Source organism: Lipotes vexillifer, unplaced genomic scaffold (genome assembly GCF_000442215.2).
Source record: "Lipotes vexillifer unplaced genomic scaffold, Lipotes_vexillifer_v1.1 scaffold253, whole genome shotgun sequence".
NCBI classification, from domain to species: domain Eukaryota; kingdom Metazoa; phylum Chordata; class Mammalia; order Artiodactyla; family Lipotidae; genus Lipotes; species Lipotes vexillifer.
In genome coordinates, this window is record NW_006780322.1 from 2,378,047 (window position 1) to 2,402,395 (window position 24,349).

General features: G+C 37.5%; 1 protein-coding gene across 1 annotated transcript in view; it reads right to left on the reverse strand.

Annotated features, from left to right (window-relative positions):
- Nucleotides 1-24,349, reverse strand: part of ZNF638 (zinc finger protein 638) — an 84,522-nt gene that overhangs the window by 42,330 nt on the left and 17,843 nt on the right. The window contains exons 4-8 of the mRNA XM_007453393.1: nucleotides 18,475-18,513; nucleotides 17,442-17,734; nucleotides 16,027-16,301; nucleotides 14,267-14,413; nucleotides 13,225-13,347 (exon numbers count right to left, since the gene is read on the reverse strand). Coding sequence (XP_007453455.1) covers nucleotides 13,225-13,347; nucleotides 14,267-14,413; nucleotides 16,027-16,301; nucleotides 17,442-17,734; nucleotides 18,475-18,513 — 877 coding nt within the window. The remainder of the gene's footprint in view (nucleotides 1-13,224; nucleotides 13,348-14,266; nucleotides 14,414-16,026; nucleotides 16,302-17,441; nucleotides 17,735-18,474; nucleotides 18,514-24,349) is intronic.

Genomic DNA, 24,349 nt, shown 5'->3' on the forward strand with positions numbered 1-24,349 from the left:
TGAATTGCTTGTATCTCTGCAGTTTTATCTCTTTGTTATTCATTAGATTTTCCATAACACTCAAACCACTGTTCACTGCTTCCCAGCACTGCTTTTGTTTCCATTCAGTCTTCTTAAATCTAAGCTGGCTGCTTGCTCTAGGTTTTAGATGTAATGTCCCCGTGAATCTTGGTGAAAACAGTAAATTAAAAATTTTAAAGTCTTGTTTGTTTTGTTTTTGCAAAGGGTTGACCTGCAGCACTATTTTACAATTACAAGGGTTCTGTTTGTTGGAAAATCTGCTTCTACTTTTTTATCAAGGGCTCCTGCTCCTTTAAGGAAAATGTTCAGTATCAACATGTGTCCATTTCTCTGGAAAAGAAGAATGCTTGCTTTCAGGAGATTGGTTAAGAATCAATGTTAAGGATTGAGGTCTGTGCTGGCTTATGATTAAAAACAAGGTTACTGAGTTTGGCAGAGTTGTGCAGACCCATATTTTAATCTTTCAGGCTTAAATACAGGGATGTAGAAAATTTTAACCTTTTCTCTAACATTTCATTATTGATTCCAAGAAGTAGCAAAATGAAGAGAATGTTCTATGAAGCACAGCCAGAGTCCAAGCCTATCCTAACATGAAATATCAAACGTGGGCAGAAAAGTTTCATCGTAGTTTTGACTATTCATGCCAAAATTAAGATGTGGATCAAGAAACCTTTAGGGCTGCCCTTTCTTTTCTAGTTTGAGTTTCAAGCCTATTTTGGGCTTGCTCTATTAGGAAAACATAATGTCTTCCCCTGTGATAACAGGCCAGAAAGATTGTCCCATATACTTCTAATCTGAAGAAGCCATAACCAGAGTTCTGTTGGGGATCCCCTGTGGTCAGTCACAACAGAGAAGTCAGGAGTTAGCGTTCTAAGCCTTCATTTTAGCACCATCCAAACCATATTTAATTGAAGAACACCAACGTTTTTGACAGGTAGATGGCATGTTTTCTAGTTTCTAGTGCTGATACTTAGCCCATTCATTACCATGAAAATCAAAACAGTAAAATATGGGGACTTCCCTGATAGCGCAGTGGTTAAGAATCCGCCTGCCGATGCAGGGGACACCGGTTTGAGCCCTGTTCGGGGAAGATCCCACATGCCACAGAGCAAGTAAGCCTGTGCACCGCAACTACTGAGCCTGTGCTCTACAGCCCGTGAGCCACAACTACTGAAGCCTGCACTCCTAGAGCCCGTACTTGGCAACAAAGAGAAGCCACCACAATGAGAAATCCACGCACTGTGACTAAGAGTAGCCCCTGCTCTCCACAACTAGAGAAAGTACATGCACAACAACAGGCCCAAAGCAGCCAAAAATAAATATGATTGGGCTATCTGACTTGCACTGCTGCCTTACCAAACTTATCAATAAGTCATCCAAGAGAATTTTTAAAATACTGTTTGAAATACTCTAATACCCTAAATGCATCCTTTGTCACCCATTTTCCCAGATTAAACGTTTTAGAATTAAAAAAGACTGATCTCCCCAGTTCTCCAAATTTAATCATCAGCCTGTCTTGCTTGAGAGTCACTGGTATAAGTTATTTCTCCTTTCTATTCTCAAGGTTACTATCTACCCCAAACCGTTACTATTATTTTAACAGTCTGGTTGGCTAGATGAGCACTCTCACTGGATCAGTGATGTTTTCTCTTCTTTCCTTTAATCAATTTGCTAAGCTTTCTTTGCCTTCAGAGTCATTTGCCGAACTAATTCATTCTGCAGATCACTTCCTGATGAACCTTTCTAATCCATCCATTTCATTATGTCATAGCACTGCTGAAAACCTTGAGTAACATTTAACTGTCTACAGGATAAAGTTTAAATTTTTAAATTATGCATTCAATTCTTGATTCCCCTTATTATCCTCTGCAACTAGACATGGGCACATGTCACAGTTCTGGTAAATCAAATGTAGGTTAAAGTTGCTGGGGAACTTGCTCCTCCTGGAGGGGTTGTGGGGGGGGATAAAAATCCATTCTGCTCTTGATTTTTATTCCTTTCTTTCTGCTTGGAAGACAGAAACAATACCAGAAGGTACAGCAACCATCTTACAAACAAGAATGAAAGGTACATGTTAACAATAGTGGAGGAGAAAACCAAAAAGGCTGGGTTCCTGAAGATAGTATGGAGCTGCTGCACCAGCCATGGACCGCCTGCCTGCAGATTTCCTTTTATGAGATAAATAAACCTCGTATTTGTTTAATAAAACAATGGTGAAGTTTTTTGTTAACTGAAAATAAAAGAAATTCTAAATTGGTAATAACTAGGGTCACCATGTAATTCATTATTCAAATCAGGACAATGGGACAATGGAATGGGCATGTATATAGCAGGTGTTAGTAAACTAGGACGATGGGTTACTCTGGTAGTAACTAACCAGAAAACATAAGAGAAAAAAATAAATAAAAACTCTTTTACCTAATAGCAATTGAAATAATATTTATGATGTATATAAATAAATATAAATAAAAGTTAAATTTAACACTTCCTCCAAAATGTACGTTATGGAAACATTACAAAAGAATGTTATGGAAAATAATGTGGGACTTCCCTTGTGGTGCAGTGGTTAAGAACCTGCCTGCCAATGCAGGGGACACAGGTTCGAGCCCAGATCCAGGAAGATCCCACATGCCGTGGAGCAACTAAGCCTGTGCATCACAACTACTGAGCCTGCCCTCTAGAACCCACGAGCCACAACTACTGAGCCCTTGTGCCACAGCTACTGAAGACCAGGCACATAGAGCCCATGCTCTGCAACAAGAGAAGCCCGCGCACCACAACAAAGAGTAGCCACTGCTCACCACAACTAGAGAAAGCCCGCGCACAGCAATGAAGACCCAATGAAGCCAAATATAAATAAATAAATAAATTTATTTTAAAAACACGTAAAACTTGCTGAGGGACACTAAATGAAACCTAAATAAATGGAGAGATAAACCACGTTTCTGACAGAAAGATTTAGTATTGTGAAGACATCAATACAAATTCAATATAGTATCATTTAAACTCTCAATAAGATTGTTCAGAGAACTTAAACTGATTCTGAAACAAATACTGAGGAGTAAATGTTTAAGATTAACCAAAATAAATTTAAATAAAGAACAAAGAAAAAGGATTCTATCAGAAAACTAGGCAAATATTATAAAGTTATAGTTGTTATAATAATTGAAACCATACAGTATTTGTAAAAAATAAACAGACTGAAACAGATCTGTGTGTATAGGATAATTTATACACATAAAGACAGCTTTCCAAATCAATGAGGAAAGACAAATCAGGCATAAATGGTGTTCGGTTAATTGGTTACCTATTTTGGAAACAATATTGATACTATTCACACATTATACCACAAATCACAGATTTAAAACATAATGGAAGCATATCTTTTTGGCACTGGTACAAAGGTCTTCTAAAACAAGATAAAAGAAAGAAAGCAAAAGCCATTAAGAGGAAAAAAGTAATAAACTTTAGTACACTGAAATTACTTAAAACTTTATATATGTATACATACAAGCAATAGTCTAAAAGAAAATACTTCTCATGTATAACACAAGGTTAGTGTCTAGGATAATGAACACCTTCAGATGAAATTTTTTTTTAAAGACAAATAACCTAAAAACAAAACAACAACAACAAAAAGAAGACAAATAACCTAACAGAACAATGTGAGAAGATATACACAAGTAATAGAAATAACTAGTAATTATATTAAAAGATGTTGAAGTTCAATAATAATCAGGAAAATGCAACTTAAAACTAGATACCAGATGGGATCAAATGGTGGAGGAGTTAAGACGTGGGATTCCCACAGGTACATCAAAAATACATCTACTACAGGGTTTCCCTGGTGGTGCAGTGGTTGAGAGTCCGCCTGCCGATGCAAGGGACACGGGTTCGTGCCCCGGTCCGGGAAGATCCTGCATGCCGTGGAGCGGCTGGGCCCGTGAGCCATGGCCGCTGGGCCTGCGCGTCCGGAGCCTGTGCTCTGCAATGGGGAGGCCATAGCAGTGAGAGGCCCACGTACCACCAAAAACACCCCCCAAAACAAAAAATATCTACATGTGGACGGCTCTCACAGAACATCTACTGAACACTGACAGAAGACCTCTGACTTCCAAAAGGACAAGAAAATCTCCAGGTAACTGGGTAGGGCAAACGAGAAAAGAAAAGAAAGAAAGGAAGAATCTGCCTGCCAATGCAGGGGACAAGGGTTCAAGCCCTGGTCTGGGAAGATCCCACATGCCGCGGAGCAACTAAGCCCATGTGCCACAACTGCTGAAGCCTGCGTGCCTAGAGCTTGTGCTCTGAACCAGAGAAGCCACCGCAATGAGAAGCCCGTGTACTGCAATGAAGAGTAGCCCCCGCTCGCCGCTACTAGAGAAAGCCCGCACGCAGCAACGGAGACCCAATGCAGCCATAAATAAACAAACAAATAAATAAATAAAAATTTTAAAAGAAAGAAAGGAAATCGGGACAGGACCTGTGCCTCTGGGAGGGAGCTGTGAAAGAGAAAAGGTTTCCACACACTGTGAAGTTCCCCTCGCTGGCGAGTAGATCAGCTAAGCCAGAGGGTAGGCTTCAGAAGAAAGCACAGCAACAGGTGTGTAGAGTGCAAAGTGCGGAGAGACCTGCACAGAGACTCATGCCGACTGGCACTCCCCAGCCGGAGACACTTGTCTGCTCACCTGCTGGGATGGGTGGGGGCTAGGTATTGAGGCTTGGGCTTCAGAGGTCAGACTCTGGGGAGAGTACTGGGGTTGGCTGAGTGAAGACAGCCCTGAGGGGGCTACGGTGTAATGCACCACAACTGAGGAATTCCAGGAAGAAGCCTGGGCCCACCAGAGAGGCAAGGCACCACTGTTGTTGGGGGGTATGCAAGGAGGAGGCTGGCCCACCATAGGAGCTTCTTTCTCTGTGCACTCGCAGGCGGCAGGACACTGCCTACACAAGCTCCAGGGGCGGATGCAAGCCACTGCTGATGCCAAGGGCCCTGTGAGTGGGTGCAGGTCACTGCCCCCACCTTCCCAAGAGCCTGCACAGCCCACCACTGCCGAGGGTCCCACGATCGGGACCAACTGCCCTGGGAGCGTGCATGGCCTGCCATTGCTGCTGAGGGTCTCACGACCCAGTGCCAACTACTGCCCCCACCTCCCCAGAGGTGTGAAAACCACCACTACCACTGTGGAGTGACCCACAACCAGGAGCCAACCACTGTCCCTGCCTTCCTGGGAGCTTGCAGGAGCTGTGCACCTGTGCAACCCCTATCAAGGGGATAAGAGCCAGCACATGCTAAGAAAAGAGACAGCAAGCATCCAAACCAAAAACAGCCCTCATGCCAAAAAAATATTAAACCCACACCAGCTACACAGGGATACTCCCACTTATAAATAGCCCTCCAAGACTACAGTAGATAACTGTTTCCCCTAAACTCACAAACTAAGAGATACATAAGCTAAATGAAGAAGCAGAGGAAACACTCTCAGTTAAAAGACCAAGAAAATTCCCCTGAAGGAACCAACAATGAAACAGACCACTTCAGTCTCATAGATACTAGGTTCAAAAAGGAGGTAATGAAAATACTGAAAGAGTTAAGAAAGGCTATTGACAGAAATGCATATTACTGTGAAAACAAATGAAACTATAAGGAGGAGCCAAGAAAAACTAGAAACTTCATTTGCTAAGACAAAAGCTGAGCTCAAGGCAATGAACAGCAGAATGAATAATGCAGAAGAAAGAATAAGAGACCTGGAGAAAAGACTAACAGAAATTACACAACCAAAACAGCAGACAGAAAGCCAAATGAAAAAGAATGAAAGCAATATACGAGACCTAAGGGATAACATAAAGCGGGCCAATCTACACACAATAGGGATTCCAGAACGAGAAGAAAGAGAAAGGGAATTGCAAATGTATTTGAAGAAATTATGGCTGAAAATTTCCCAAACTTAAAGAAGGAAACACATATCCAGATACAGGAAACACAGAGGGTCCCAAACAATATGAACCCACAGAGACCTACTCCAAGACATAATAAAAGTGGCAAAAGCTAAAGAGAGGATTCTAAAGGCAGCAAGAGAAAAACAAAGAGTTCATTACAAGGGAACCCCCATAAGGCTATGAGCTGATTTCTCTCAGAAACACTGCAGGCCAGAGGGAGTGGCAAAATATATTCGAAGTCTTGAAAGAGAAAAATCTGCAAAACCTAAAATACTCTACCCAGCAAGACTATCATTTAGAATAGGAGGAGAAATAAAGAATTTCTCAGACAAGCAAAAACTAAAAGAATACAGCAATACTAAACCTATGCTAAAAGAATATTGAAAGGTCATCTCTAAATGGAAAAGAGGCAAGAAGAAATAGGAGGGAGGAAATCACAATTGGAAGGTAAATCACTTAAATTAGCCAGTATACAGATCAACAAGAAAAAACAAAACAAAACAAAACACCCCATTTGTGAAAGCAATGATAAACACAAGGAACAGCAAAAGGATAAACATGAAGATGTAAAAAGGGACATAAAATCATAAAAAGTGGGGAAAGAGAGTAAGAAAATGCAGATTTCTTTTTTTTTACAATGTGTTTGAGCCTATCTGACTATCAGTCTAAAGCAAGCAGACATAGGAGGGGGTTAACATACTTGAAAACCAGGGCAACCACAAATTAAAAACATACAATAGATTCACAAAAACCTAAAAGAAGAGAACACAAGCATAAAATAAAAGGAAATCATCAAACCACAAAAAAGAAAAACAAAAAGAAAGGAACAGAGTAGAAACAAAGAATCAACTGAAAACCACCATTTGTAATGGCAATAAATACATATGTATCAATAATTACCTTAAATGTCAGTGGACTGAATGCTCTGATCAAAAGACATAGAGTGGCAGACTGGATAAAAAAACAAGAGCCTACAATATGCTGCCTTCAAGAGACCCACCTTAGGGCAAAAGACACACATAGATTGAAGGTGAGGGGATGAAAAAAGATATTTCATGCAAACGGAAATGACAAGAAAGCGGGAGTTGCAATACTCATATCAGACAAAATAGACTTTAAAGCAAAGGCTAGAAAGAAAGATAAAGGACACTTATATAATGATAAAAGGATCAATACAGGAAGAGGATTTTACACTTATCAACATATATGGACCTAATATAGAAGTACCCAAATACATAAAACAAATACTAACAGACATAAAGGGAGAAACCAATAGGAATACAATAATACTAGGAGATTTTAACACCCACTCACATCAATGGACAGATCTTCAAGACAGGATCAATAAGGCAACAAAGGCACTAACTGATACAATAGAACAGTTAGACTTAATTGATATCTTCAGGACACTACATCCAAAAAACCAGAATATATATTCCTTTCAAGTGCACACGGAACATTCTCTAGGATTGATCACATCCTAGGTCACAAAACTAACCTCAACGAATTTAAGAGTACGGAAATTATTTTGAGAATCTTCTCTGACCACAGTGGCATGAAACTAGAAATCAACCACAGGAAAAGAAATGAGAAAAAAACTATTACGTGGAGACTAAATAACATGCTAGTAAAAAACCAATCAGTCAACAAGGAAATCAAAATGGAAATTAAAAAATGCCGTGAGACAAACAACAATGGACAGAAAACACAACCATACAAAATCTATGGGACACAGCAAAAGCAGTTCTTAGAGAGAAGTTCATAGCAATACAGGCCTTCATCAAAAACAAGAAAAATCTGAAGTAAACAACCTAACCTACCACCTGACAGCATTAGAAAAAGAACAAGAAACAAAACCTAAAGTCAACTGAAGGAAGGAAATAATAAAGATCAGGGAGTAAATAAATAAAATAGAGATTAAAAAAAAATCAACAAAAACAAGAGCTGGTTCTCTGAAAGGGTAAACAAAATTGACAAACCTCTGGCCAGGCTCACCAAAAAGAAAAGAGCGAGAACCCAAATAAACAAAAAAAGAAATGAAAAAGGAGAAATCTCAACTGATACCGCATAAATACAAAAAACCATAAGAGAATACTATGAACAATTATATGCCAACACATCTGACAACCTAAGAAGAAATGGACAACTTTCTAGATACAGCCCACCAAAACTGAACCAAGAAGAAATAGATAATTTGAACAGACTGATCCCTATAACTGAAAGAGAATCTGTAACAAAAAAACTGCCTACAAACAAAAGTCCAGGACAAGATGGCTTCACAGGTGAATTCTACCAAACACGTAAGGAACTTATACCAATTCTTCTCAAACTTTTCCAAAAGACTGAAGAGGAGGGAACACTCCCAAAGACATTCTAAGAAGCCACCATCACCCTGATACCAAAACCAGATGAAGACACCACCAAAAAAGAAAATTACAGGCCAATATCTTTGATGAATGTAGATGTAAAAATTCTCAACAAAATATTAGGAAACCAAATTCAACGACACATAAAAAAGATCATACACAACAACCAAGTGGGATTCATCCCAGGTTCACAAGGATGGTTCAACATATGCAAATCAATCAATGTAATACACCACATTAACAAAAGAAAAGTCAGAAACCACATGATCATCTCAATAGATGCAGAAAAAGCATCTGACAAAATTCAACATCCATTCATGATAAAAACTCTTACCGAAGTGGGAATAGAGGGAACATATCTCAACATAATAAAAGCCATTTATGACAAACCCACAGCCAATATAATGCTCAGCAGTGAAAAGCTGAAAGCCTTCCTGCTAAATCTGGAACAAGACAAGGATGCCCACTCTCACTCTCTCTTCAACATCGTATTGGAAGTCCTAGACACAGCAATCGGACTAGAAAAAGAAATAAAACATATCTGAATTGGAAGGGAAGAGGTAAAACTGTCACTACATGCAGATGACATGATACTATATAAAGAAAACCCTAAGGACTCTACACAAAAACTACTAGATCTAATAAGTGAATTCAGCAAAGTAGCAAGATACAAGATTAACATTCAGAAATCGGTTGCATTCCTTTACACTAACAATGAAATATTAGAAAAGGAATGTAAAAAAAAATACCTTTTTAAAATCGCACACAAAAAATAAAATACCTAGGAATAAACCTGACCAAGGTGAAATACTTATATGCTGAGAACCATAAAACATTAATAAAGGAAATAAAAGAGGATTCAAAGAAATGGAAAGATATACCATGCTCCTGGAATGGAAGAATTAATACTGTTAAAATGGCAATACTACCCAAAGCAATCTACAGATTTAATGCAATCCCTATCAAACCACCCATAACATTTTTCACAGAACTAGAACAAATAATCCAAAAATTTATATGGAACCATAAAAGAGCCAGAATTGCCAGAGCAATCCTGAGGAAAACAAAGAAAGCAGGAGGCATAACTCTCCCAGACTCAGACAATACTACAAAGCTACAGTAATCAAAACAGTGTGGTACTGGTACAAAAACAGGCATATGGATCAATGGAACAGAATAGAGAGCCCAGAAATAAACCCACACACATACAGTCAATTAATCTTCAACAAAGGAGGCAAGAATATACAATGGGAAAAAGACAGTCTCTTCAGCAAGTGGTGTTGGGGAAGTTGCATGTACATCAGTTGCATGTACATCAATGAAGTTAGAATACACCCTCACACCGTGGACAAAAATAAACTCAAATGGCTTAAAGACTTAAACATAAGACGTGACACCATAAAACTCCTAGAAGAGAGCACAAGCAAAACATTCTCTGACATAAGTCATACCAATGTTTTCTTAGGTCAGTCTCCAAAGGCAACAGAACAAAAACAAAAACAAACAAATGGGACCTAATCAAACTTACAAGCTTTTCCACAGCAAAGGAAACCAGAAACAAAATGAAAAGACAACCTACAGAATAGGAGAAAATATTTGCCAATGATTCGACCGACAAGGGCTTCATTTCCAAAATACAGAAACAGGTCATACATCTCAACAACAAAAAAACTAACTGAAAAATGGGCAAAAGACCTAAATAGACATTTCTCCAAAGATGACATACAAATGGCCAACAGGCACATGAAAAGATACTCAACACTGCTAATTATTAGAGAAATGCAAATCAAAACTACAATGAGGTACCACCTCACACCGGTCAGAATGGCCATCATTAAAAAGTCCACAAATAATAAATGCCGGAGAGGGTGTGGAGAAAAGGGAACCTTCCTATACTGTTGGTGGGAATGTAATTTGGTGCAGCCACTGTGGAAAACAGTATGGAGGTTCCTCAGAAAACTAAAAATAGAATTACCATATGATCCAGCAATCCCACTCTGGGCATATATCCAGATAAAACTGTAATTTAAAAAGATACATGCACCACTTCGTTCACAGCTAACTGCTGGACAACAATCGTCAAGAAAATGTTGGAAGCTACCAAAAAAGATACCCCACATCCAGAAACTGAGAAGAAGCCACAACGAGGGGGCAGGATGGGTGCAATCGCGATTAAATCAAATCCCATACCCACTGGGTGGGAGACCCACAGACTGGAACCTGAGCCCCATGTCAGGCTTCCCAGACTGGGGGTCCAGCAACAGGAGGAGTCCCCCCCAGAGAAACTGGCTTTGAAGGCCAGCAGGGTTTGATCACAGGAATTCCACAGGACTGGGGGAAGCAGAAACTCCACTCTTGGAGGGTGCACACAAAGTCATGTGTACACCAGGACCCAGGGGGAAAAAGCAGCGACTATAAAAGACTGGGTCAGACCTACCTGCCTAGTATTATAGGATCTCCCGCGGAGGCAGGGGCAGCTGTGGCTCATTGCGGGAACAAAGACTCTGGCAGCAGCAATTCTGGGAAGTACACACTGGCATGAGCCCTCCCAGAGGCCGCTGTTAGCTCCACAAAACATCCTGTAGGCTCCAGTGCTGGGTCCCCTCAGGCCAAACAACCAACAGTGCGAGAACACAGCCCCACCCATCAGCAGACAAAGTCTCCCTGAGCACCCTACCCAACAGAGAGACAAGACCCAGCTCTACCCACCACTAGGCAGGAACCATCCCCTCCCATCAGAAAGCCTGCACAAACCTCAGATAGCCTCATCCACCAGAGGAGAGCAGAAGCAAGAACTCCAATTCTGTAGCCTGCAGAAGAGAAACCGCAATCACAGAAAGTTTGAAAAAATGAGACGGAAGAGGAATATGTCCCATATGAAGGAACAAGGTGAAACCCCAGAAGAACAACTAGATGAAGTGGAGACAGCCAACCTACTAGATAAAGAATGCAGAATAATGATAGTGAAGGTGATCCAAGATCTCGGAAAAAGAATGGAGGTAAGGATCAAGAAGAAACGTTTAACAAAGACCTAGAAGAACTAAGGAACAAACAAACAGAGACGAACACAATAACTGAAATTAAAAATACACTAGAAGGAATCAGTGACAGAAGAACACATAAATGACCTGAAAGAAAGAATGGTGGAAATCATGCCACCAAACAGAATAAAGAATAAAAAGAAATGAAGACAGTCTAAGAGACCTCTGGGGCAACATCAAATGCACCAACATTCACATTATAGGGGTCCGTCCCAGTAGGAGAAGAGAGACAGAAAGGACCTGAGAAAATGTTTGAAGAGATAACAGCTGAAAAATTCCCTAACGTGGGAAAGGAAACAGTCACCCAAGTCCAGGAAGCGCAGATAGTCCCAGGCAGGATAAACCCAAGGAGGAAAGCTGAGACAAATAGTAATCAAATGGACAAAAATTAAAGACAGAGAAAAAATATTAAAACAACAAGGGAACACCCAAAGATTATCAGATGAATTCTCTGCAGAAACTCTGCAGGCCAGAAGGGAGTGGCATGATATATTTAAAGTGATGAAAGGCAAGAACCTATAACCAAGAACACTCTACCCAGCAAGGCTCTCATTCAGATTTGATGGAGAAATCAAAAGCTTAACAGACAAACAAAAGCTAAGAGAATTCGGCACCACCAGACCAGCTTTGCAACAAATGCTAAAGGAACTTCTCAAGCGGGAAAGAGACCAGCAACTTAAAACAACCTTGTACATATATAGACTGCTATATCAAAACCTCATGGGAACAGCAAACCCAAAAACTACCATAGATATACACACACAAAAGAAAAAACAACCCAAATCAAAACTAAAGATGATCATCAAAACTAGATACCATTTTTTACATACTGGATTTTAGAACTGCAAATATTAAGATGTCATTGATAATAGAGAAACACCAGTACTCACATAAATTATTAGACTATAAATTATTAGTCATTTAACAGGCAATCTAATATTATTTATTACTGTATACCCTCTAACCCAGCAATTCCACTGTAGATATCACCTTAAAAAACACTATCATAAATGCATTAAGAAAGGCCTGTTGAAAGCCATATACAAGGAAGTTAACTAAAGTCCTATTTATAGCAATTTATAGTAAACTAGAAATAACCTAAATAGCAATCCATAAGGAACTGGTGAAATAACCGTGGTATATTCATAGGAAGTAACACCACATATAACCTTAAAAGAATAAGGAAAATCTATAACATACTAACATGGTTTGATCTCCAAATCAAATTAGTAATTGAAAAATGTGTGCTCCAACGCAGGCATTCTTCAGTAAATAAGAAAATAAAATAAAAAGAACACATATACACAAAGCAAAACTTACTGGAGATTTTTAAGTACTTCTATAGACATTATCTATGGATATATAAACTAAAGCAAAGAAAATGAGCTACAAAGACTAAACTCCTAAACGTTGATACTTCTAAGGAAGCAAAAGGCCCAGAAGAATATATACACTATGATTCTGTTTATAGAAACTTCAAAACAGGCAAAACTCAAGTACGGTATTAGAAACCAAGGTGGGGTTACACACTCCCTTCTGCCCCGAAGGAAGTATTCAAATGAAGTATGCAAGGGGCTTCCAGGGTGTTGTCAGTGTTGTAGTTTGTGACTTAGGTAGAGGTTTCACAGACTTTTGCCAATTCTGTTGAGTATTTTCCCCTAGTCTATTGCTTACCATTCAATACTGTTTACAGTGTGATATATGTATGTATGCATAAAGAAGTTGCTAAGTTCAATGTATTTGAATTTATACCTAATCTGTGGAGTGAACATTTTTGTTTTATGCCTTTTTCTGTATGTGCCATACTTAAACAAAAAATTAATCAACAATGAATCACATAAGAACTAAATTTAGTTTACCTGTGACTTTTTCTTTCCTGGAACACATACTTTCACACTTTTCCCATTTATCAGAAGTGGCGTTGTTTCAATGTACTTCATGACTGCAGTAATTGCCTCTTTAAATTCCATTTCCAAGTAAGCCTAAAATGAAATGTATTCCACTTTTAGTCAAAAAAATCTACCTTAAATTTCTCTGTATGACCTAATATAATACTTCTTTGTGGAATATAAAACTGAAATTACCTCAAGTCCTGGTTGCTTTCACCTCTTTTTGTTTTGCTAAAGTGTAATTTGATGTTTAGGATGTTTTCACACATGAAATGGATACCTAACCTTATAGAATTTCTATACCATTATCAAGGTAAGAAGGAAGCATGGGTCCATGGCAGGATCATGGAACAATAAGAAATGGGAAGGAGGGCTCACTGAACAATCGAAGAGAAGACAGGATCTGGTCTAGCTGCTGTAAGTCTGACCTTTTTAAGGGTTCTTGCAACAAAGAAAACAATACCAACTATGTTCCTTTGTCTTACCTCACAATTTTTTACATTCTGCTTAACCTAGGGTTTGTAGTTCTGGTGAACTCTACTATGTGAGTTATAGGAATACAACTCACATGTAAAAAAATACTGTACACATAAAATCATTTTTTTAACATGACCTTACTGGTGTACTGAAGCAATGAATGGCAAACTATGGCCTGCCACCTGTTTTTGTAAATAGTTTTTTTGAACACAGCCATGCTCATTCATTTATATATTATCTATGACTGTGTTTGTACAACAGAGTTGTATAGCAGAGTTGAATAGCTGAAATCCTATAACATGCAACGCCTAAAATATTATCTGGCCCTTCACGGAAAAAGTGTGCTCTTCTAAAAAAACAGTGTGCTGTTTGAAACGACATAAAGCAGTATTTAGGGACATTGTTCATTCAAATCCAAACATTTACATAACTCAATTAATAATTGTTTATGCAGGAAAAGCAGCTAAAAGAGCCAACAACAGTCTTTATAAAATAATGACTTTGTATGAATTTTAGAACAGACTAAATAACTCACTTCCTTTCTATATGGAACAATCAGGACATCATTAACTTTTCCAAATGGTTGAAATATTTTTCTAATATCTTCTTCAGTACAGCCATCCTCTGGTAATTCAGATATAAGAAGAACGGGACCATAATGTGAAGACTGATCTTTCCGAAGCTTTTTTTTGGGATGAAAGAAAATTAAACCAAATTAAGTGACAAAGTACAGTAATAATAATTCCCAATATAATTTCTTCTACCATTAATCTTAGTCCTTTAAGCAGTCTTTTCAACATATTTTAGCATATTTGAAAAAATTTTGAAGGCCAAAGAAAAGTAGTAAGAAATATGTTTTACATTTTACCACTCAAACCCAACAGTGGTCAGAGTTTATGGGTAACCAATCACAGATGCTCTTTTCTGTTTAGAAGCATTTTGTAACAAACAAGACCTATGAAATGAAATGGTCCAAAACTATTAAACAGCATTTTTCTATATGAATCTGCATGGCACATCACTAGTGAAGCTGAAATTATAGCTTTATTTACTCTGTGTTCTAATAATTAAAAATGTTATCTAGATAGGCATAATATTTTTAAAGATTTATACTACATACAATTTGAATATATTTTCTCAAATTTGCCACCTATGTTAAAAATTGACTCAAAAAAAAAAAAACGGGCTTCCCTGGTGGCGCAGTGGTTGAGAGTCTGCCTGCCGATGCAGGGGACACAGGTTCGTGCCCTGGTCAGGGAGGATCCCCCATGCCGCGGAGCGGGTGGGCCCGTGAGCCATGGCCGCTGAGCCTGCGCGTCCGGAGCCTGTGCTCCACAGCGGGAGAGGCCACAACAGTGAGAGGCCCGCGTACCGCAAAAAAAAAAAAAAAAAAAAACAAAACTTTTTAATAGTTCCACTGCCACCATCTAGAAGTCTAGAAACAAAATGAAAGAACGTTACAGAATAATTAAGCCTCTTCGAGATTAATTCCCTGTACTCAACATTTCTTCCTAATTAATGCTCTTCAAAATCCTGGAATTGCAGGTTGATTATTTTAAGTTTATCCTTCTAAATATAAGCTCTCTGGGGCAGGGAACTGTAGTTGTTGAAAGTTAAGACAATGTTAAGAGCAATGTATACCTAAATACCTGAAGACTTGTTATTATTACAATATGATAAACATTTGAAAATCTGGCCTATCAGGAGTTACTCTGATAGTCTCAGGATGCTTTATATATTATCTGCTATAATAGTAATTTTATTAACATATACAATAAAGCAATACCATCAAAATACACCAATAAGTTAGTACCCAGAAAACAGACTAGTATTCTACACTGGATAATGAAGTATTTAACTTACGAACTGTACTGCAAAAAGTATAAAACAGATTAAAAATGACCAATTCTCAGCAGAGACTCACTAATAACTTACTAACAAAGATTATAAAACCTCATTAATGCTGCTGATTATTACATCCATTTCCCCAATCAGGGAGCAAAACTTATCACAAGGATCTGTTTGTGTGGTTAGCCAAAAACACCAAACCGTCAAAATGTTCTCACTTTTGATATATCAAATGCCAAACCTCTAGGATTTGTAATCCACAGGACTTTAATTATTGGACTTTTATTATATCCAGAAGAGAAACCAATAAATATTCCATACCAACATAACAAGTCACGATTTCAAACTTTTGGAAATATGAAAATTAAAAATTCTGAAAACTTTGTTTTCTCTCTGTCATATTAACAAATGTTATGCACACACTTCCAGTAACAAAGAACTACTGACCTTACGTTGTAGAGAAACAGCTTTATCAGACACCTGTTTACTTTCTGGTGAGGTGTCATCTTCAAGATTCTTTGATTTGTAACGAGTACAATGTCCTATATTTGAATCACTCTTCGTAGAGCTTGTAGATTTAACTGATGGCCTTGCTCCACTGACAGTTTTAAGTTTTTGTGCTGGTGAGTGTCCTTTATCAACGGCTTCAAGATGTTTCTGTTTGCTGAATTCTGACCCATGCCCAGACCGTTGTACTACATCTTCTAATGCTTTTTTTCTGTCTAGTAAAAAGGACATAAATACTACTTCAACTGAAAAGAACTTAAGGTAGGAAACATCTCATCACATTATTAAAAAAAAAAGAATCATCTCTCAACTGTCCAAATATTTATCACATTGAGCTACTACTGTTAGGCCAAACAGGTGGCAAACACACACACACTAAATTATTGTTCTTTAATTCTTCACCCAAAACTGAAGATGTAAAAACATGAATATCCCTTATTCAGTGAGCTTCTCTTACACCAGTGGTACTCAAACTTTGGTTTCAGTATCCCTTTACACTATTAAAAATCGAGGACTCCAAAGAGCTTTTGTTCAATTTATCAATGTTTACCATATAAGAAACTAAAATAGAATTTTTAAAATATTAATTCATTTAATAATAATAAACTCCTATGTTAATATAAATAATATATTTTTATAAAAAACTTTAATTTCAAAACAAAAATTAGTTAGATGAGTAGCACCACTGTATATTTTCCAAACACTTTAATGCTGGGCTTAAAAAAAGTCTGAATTCTCGTATCTGCTTCTGCATCCAATCTGCTGGATACATTATTTCAGCTGAAATATTTAAAGAAAAATCCAGCTTCACAAAGACATGTATTTGGAAAAGGAAAGACCTCACAGACCTCTGCAAAGATCTCAGAAAAGAATTATATAAGAGCTATTTCCAGAAAGGTCACTAAACCAATACAAAGACACAGGTTGAAAATATGAATAGTTTTTTAAATGTTTTAAATTAATTCACCGAAGACAAGTCTATAATCAATTACTAAAGCAAACTAAGATGTTTGTATATCCTTAGTTTTTAAGTTTGATGTTGGGTGGATAGATACAGTCTCCCACACTTCTTCTGATACATAATAAAGGGAAGAAGAATGAAATAGGTTGGGATGTGGGTTGGATTTCATATAGGATTTCTAGAATTTAATAAAGTAGAACATTCCATTTCTTAAAAATCTTGAAAGTTTTAAAAAGAGCTGAGTCAAATACCTCAAAATGTCAACATTTAAAAAAATCTTGACAGTAGTATATGAGTCACCATTTCAAGCTTAATAGAAATTAAAAATTCAAACAAACAAAAAAGCTAAAAAAATTTAGTCAAAATAAGTACTTATTATTCACAATAAGTGTACCTGATGATCTCACTGATCTCCTTGATGTCCTTTCAGGGCTAACTGATCGATAGCATTTTGGACTAGCTCTAAATGGATTTCTCATTCGATACGGTGAACGGGATCTGGATCTGTATCTAGGAACAAAACGATGGCAAATTCTTGGACTTCGACTTCTTGGTCTGTACATATAACGTATTGGGCTTCGGGATCGACGGAACCTGTGACTTGAGCTTGATCTCCTAGACCGTCTAGGACTGGGAGAATGAGATCGTCTTCTTGGAGTTTCGTTTTCTTTTCTATTGCCTTCATTTCTACAAAGTGCAGGAAAAAACCACAAGATTCATCAATTTAACATAAATTTAAATCTATACTAAATGACAGATTTATCTTCTTAAAAACAGACTATTAACAATGCCAAATTCTGATACCACGTATTTACGTAAAGCAAAACCTGTTTGACATGATGCAATTCAACCTTGTAGATGAGTAAGAAACAATCAGAGCAGATGATCACCTCTCTCATTGCTTAGATTCCTCTGTTTTGTTAATTTACAAAAGAATATTATCATCCATTTCTTGCGTTTTTCCTATACCACTATTATATCCAATTATGTTTTGAAAGTATTACATTACATGAAGAATTTAGGAAATGACTTACATAAACAAATGTTTTTCAACAATTTTTCCTGAAACATTATGCCATCCACAAATATTTCTTTGACTGTTTACTTGTGTACCTACACATTGAACCGGGAACCCCATTCCCAGCCTTCAAATCTAAGATCCCACAAACATAAAATAATAATAAAAGTACAAAGTATTTTCAGAACAGACTTAAAAAAAAAAAAAAGTTCACAGATGGGAGCTATCACACTTAAACTGGGGTAACTAAAGAAAGATTCATTGAGCTGGTTCCATTTGCCTATTGTTTAAAAGTAAAAATGGTCAAAACAGGACTCTATTCAAAACAGTACCTTTAAAAAAAAAAGTACTTGTTTACTTTTAAAAGAAAATCAAATTTCAATAATACTACTATTAAAAAAATAACTACCTTCTTGATGGGAGGATCTCAGGATTCCAATCGGGATACCTATTTTGAGAATAAACAATATTAATGAACAGTTAAAATAAGATTATAAGGCTCAATCTTTCCCTGCAATATATCAAGAGGACTGTTCAAAACCAAAGTTAAGGGAATTCCCTGGTGGACCAGTGGTTAGGACTCCGTGCTTCCCTGCTAAGGGCACGGGTTCAGTCCCTCACTGGGGAACTAAGATCCCACAAGCCATGTGGCGCAAATAAATAAATAAAAATTTTAAAAATTTTAAAAACAAAAAATTTTTTTAAAAATTTAAAAAATTTAAAAAATATTTTTAAAAAGATTTAAAAAAGATAAAAAACAAAGTTAACACAGTGATTTATTAGTATATTAAAATATGAATATTTTCTTCAAAGTAAAATATTTTGAGTGTCTAATTCAATAAATAAGGTATTAGGCAATTCAGGGAAAAGAAACACATTCCCTATACTTCAAAGGCCTCGACGTTTATTTAGGTAAAACAAGCAGTACATATAGAAGTGTTGAGATGTATAGAAGAGGTATAAAACACAAGCTTAGGTAGGGGTTAAAGACAGTTCACCCACTTTGCAGAACTCCAGGGGACACCACTCTACAGAATAAGACATGAATAGTGCCCCTTACACTGTACCAAGTGCTCAAGAGAGGATCTAGTGGGAGGATTCAGGGGAGAATTCAAAGAAAAAGGCTGCTTTTCAGGGGAACTAAGATCCCACAAGCCATGTGGCGAAAGGTCTGTTAATAGGCATGGATCAGGTTAGGTTTCATACAGTGGTGATACATAAAAGAAGCACTGGAGGCAAAACATGTGTTCTATTCCAGGAACCGGTATGGCTGCAGCATGGAAGTCATGAAAAGCAATTATGAGGGGGAAAACCTGGAAAGGCAGCTCAGAGACAAACTATGAACGTCCTTGAAATCAGGTTAAGGAGCCTGCACATAAGTAAAAGGCTACAGGGAACAATAAACATTTCTGAAATGAAGGGAACATAGGAATGTTTTCAGAACAACTGGAAATAAATATCTGGATTAGAGAAAAAGATGAGGGCTGGGATATTCAGAAATCAGGCATCAGCTATACTACTAAGAATGAGTGAGATAAACAGAGAATAGAGTTTGTGGGGAAAAAAGAGGCTGAGGACAGAATCTTATGCACACTGACACAAGAGTAAAGCAGACAAAGATACACCAATGAAAGAGATTAAGGGTTAATTACAGAAAGAAAAAGTAGGAGGAACAGTAACATCATAGAAGCCTAAAAAAAAGACATCTTTATCCTCATCTTTTCTAGATTTTCTGGACTCTTAAAAGTTAACTGGAAATGGTGATTCAATTATTGAATCACTGATGTTCAAAAATACAATTTCAGTAACCAAGAGGAGAGCCAGGTAAGGAAATGAAGGCAGCAGACTCAACAAGTCACCTGGCAGGAAAATAAAGTGAGGCCAAAACCTTACCAAAAGTAAAGTGGTTTTTATTTGTTGATATTTGTCTCAGACATCTTTAGCAGGTTAACTCAAAAGCAATTCTCAACTCTCTTTTTCCATGCCTGCCTCCACAACAAAGGCTTAAAAAAGCTAAATATTTGCTTTCCCAGCCTCCTTAGAAGATAGCCAGTGATAGGTTCAAACCAATGAGACAGACATAGGTACAAAACCACTGGCAGACTTCTGAGAAAGCTTCTGCCCACTTCTTCCTGCTTTAAGAGCAGACATGATGCATCTTATAACTACAATGCGACAAACTATGAAGGCAAAAAAACTTAACTTCAATCCAATGTATCTATCACCCAGCATCAACAATTGTTAAAACATGAACAATTTTGTTTCATCTACTACTACATTTTTAAAAACTTTTGTTACTCTGTATCGTGTAAGAAGATACATTTCCGGTCTCATGTTACTGTGTTTAAAAGCAAGACCTTTGGGAGTTCCCTGGTGGTCTCCTGGTTAAGATTTGGCACTTTCACTGCTGGGGCCTGGGTTCAATCCCTGTTCGGGGAACTGAGATCCCACAAGCCATGTGGTGCGGCCAAAAGAAAAAAAAAAAAAACTAAAGCAAGACCTTTGGAATCAAACACAGCTGGGTGTATAAGTGTAGGTACTGCCACTTAATGGCCATGTATCTGAAAGCCAGTTACTTACTATGAGTAAGACTTAGCTTTCTCTTATGTACAATGCTGGAAATACCGCTGGTTGTCGACACACAGAAGTTATTAAATTTCCAGATCTTTCCAGTTCAAGAGTGGGTAACAATGTTTCAGATGTGAAATGATGTTTCAGATCTAGGTTAACTGCAAGAATACATATTCTTGTCTCTGCTGCCCAGAGCAGAAAGATAAAGCATACATACTATTCTGCAAATAGAGTTTGGACTGCCTGTATATTGTCTAACTAGTTTTTGTGGGTTTTTTAAACATCTTTATTGGAGTGTAATTGCTTTACAACAGTGTGTTAGTTTCTGCTTTATAACTAAGTCCATCAGTTATACATATACATATATCCTCATATCTCTTCCCTCTTGAGTCTCCCTCCCTCCTACCCTCCCTATCCCACCCCTCTAGGTGGTCACAAAGCACTGAGCTGATCTCCCTGTGCTATGCGGCTGCTTCCCACTAGTTATCTATTTTATGTTTGGTACTAACTAGTTTTTTTTAATGTGTTTCAGAAGCATGATAACATAAGCAATATAAACATAATGGCTAAGAACAAGGACCTAAGTAAATGACATTATCTGTATCCCAATGTGATGCAGTAAGTATACAAATCACCTATAAAGTTTTTGTGACAAAAATGTTCAACCTGAATTTAATGAAGAGGAAAAAAACCAGAAAGGTGCAGTATGTGGAATACTCTACAAGACAACTTGTGTGGACATTTCACAAGTCAACCATGGTGAAAATATCCTCCTCAAAAGGATATTGGGATTGACATACATACACTATTGATACCATGTATAAAACAGATAACTAGTGAGAACCTACTGTATAGCACAGGGAACTCTACTCAATGCTCTGTGGTCACCTAAATGAGAAGGAAATCCAAAAAAGAGGGGATATGTGTATACATACAGCTGATTCACTTTGCTGTACAGTAGAAACTAACACAATATTGTAAAGCAACTATACTCCAATAAAAAAAAAACTAATGCTAAAAAAAAAGTGTAGGGGCGGGGTAGGCAAAGATAGTTATAAAGGCATTTTGGAAACAAATGGGAAAATTTGAACTTGGCCTATGTACTGGAAGGCATTACGAAATCACTGTTAATCATTGTGTTATACTGTGGTTATAACAGATAACCACTGTAGAAAAATTTCCTTATTCTTAAGAGACAGATGTTGAATTAAGGAGTAAAGTGTCATAATGTGTAACTTATTTTCAAGTAGTTTTCAAAAACTATAATATTAAAAATGTGCATATAAAGATATAATAGATATGTCAAATGTTAATAATTGATTAATAAAGACAAAGACTCTATGAATGTTTATTATCCCTTCAACTTTTTTGCAGCTTAGAAACTTTTCAAAATAAAATGTTGAGAGAAAAAAAGGAGCGAAGATCCATGAGTTAGACAGATTAGTTGTGCCAATTATTTGCTGTGTTATAGTAGGGAAGTTGCCTCTCAGTTTCCCCACTGGTAAAATCACAAATAACCATTATACATATATCTCATAGGGTTGCTTTGAAGATTAAAGACACTGTGTAAAGCACTTAGAAGAATGCCCAGCACACAATAAGCATACAGCTCTTATTATTTATTATTTTTAATACTAAAACTTTAATGCACTGTATCTTTTCTCAAGTTAACCAACTACTCTTATGTCATAATCCAGAAAGGTCCAAGACAAAGAGAGAGAAGAGATAATCAGCCTTAAGAAAAGGAATAAGAACCTAAATATACATCAGCAGAGGAATGACTAAACAGATTAAGGTTTAGAAACACAACGCAGCTTAAAAAAAAAAAAAAAATGAAGTAGCATATATTTTGCCATGGAAAGATCCAAAGCACCTAATCAAATCTAACATATTTGTTAAATTTTTTTTGCAATAGAGAGAAAGCCATAAAGAAACTATTCAAGAGCACATAACCTGAAAAAGATAAAAATGTAAAACAAGTAATGAAGTAGCAGGCATGGAAAGCACATGCTTTAAAATCAGCATCCTGGAGACTTCCCTGCCAGCGGTTAAGAATCCGCCTGCTAATGCAGGAGACATGGGTTCGAGTCATGGTCCAGGAAGATCCCATATGCCGTGGAGCAACTAAGCTCGTGTGCCACAACTACTGAGCCTGTGCTCTAGAGCCCATGGGCCACAACTACTGAGCCTGCGCTCTAGAGCCCATGAGCCACAACTACTGAAGCCCACATGCATAGAGCCCGTGCTCCGCAGCAAAAGAAGCCAGCACAATGAGAAGCCCACGCACCACCACGAAGAGCAGCCCCCGCTCGCCCACACGCAACAAAGCCCACACGCAACAAAGACCCAACGCAGCCAAAAATAAATATACATATAAAAAAAATCAGGGTCCTGTGTGCATTAAAAAAAAAAAGGCTTATCTACACAAGTCTTTACATAGGCATAAATGCCATGTGATGTAGTAAATTAATGGCAGTGCATGTAGCTAGAATCCTCTTACTAGCATTAATGCCTACCTACAGCAACTAACTAACTCCCACCTAAATCCCTTACCTTCATAAAAATGAGACATCCCACTGGGTATCTGTGGGAAAATTTGTGACAGGAGAGATTTTCCACTTACAGTGGCAGTAAGGCCTATCCAATTCAAGTAACAAATTATCTCCACGTGATAACCAATGTTTGTGTGCACACATCTATACAGGTAAGCAACTCTATTATTAGTCTATACAATTAAGGTAGGACTTATATCACACTCAACACATGACACCAACCAAGGTACAGTACCCTATTCCTGCAACCATTATAACTGGTTTAGAGATGGACAACTAACCCACAGTGAACCAAAAGAGTCAAACCAAGGACTTCTGCAGAATTTATGAGGAAAGAAGTTTTTTATTTATTTTTTAACTCCTGGAATTGCTAGCTATACATATCACTTAAGTCTGGAACTAAGGGGGTCACCGTGCTTTGTGGAGAAAGGTGTGCCTTCCTCATGAGGCTAAAGCAGAAGAGAACAGCCAAGAAACGAAAATATTTCTGACACTGATTTTTGTTTGAGCATCTAATTCAGCTGTTCCTGAAACTAGAAACACTCCTTAAGCTTCCCAGTTAAATGAGCTAATAAATTTCCTTACTTTAAAAAACTAGTCTGAGTTAGGTTTATCACATATGACTAGAAGAGTCCTGAATAATCTCAAAAAAATTTTGTTGATATTTTCTTAAAGAACAACAACAAAAAAACCAAAACAGCTGCCACAAATCCATCTGCTCAAGAACATGTTATTATCATCAGTATAGTGACCAGGAATTTGACACACAACTATATCAGCATGTTTAATGATGTTAAAAGGAGCACAATTTAATTTTACGTAACTCCAGGTGATATTAGAGAATACTGTTAATATCACACTTTTCACCTTCATAGGTGCCCTGTCTTAAAGAAGGAAAAGGTCAGAGAATTGAAGAACCAATGTTGAGGAAGCACCATATCTAGCTTGCTCATCTCCCACTTAAGGTTTTTTCTGAATATAGGTTCTAAACCTGGAGAGGTTTAGACCTGAAATTAAAGACCAGTGTTTCATTTGGGTGGTTTTTAGTTTTTTATCCTTTTGGAAAGGGGTGGGGGATGAGGGGGAAGAAGTATAGGAGAAGTGTAGACTATGTGCTCTGAAAAAGATAAACCATCCCAAGGGAAGGCAAGCCAGCAGGAA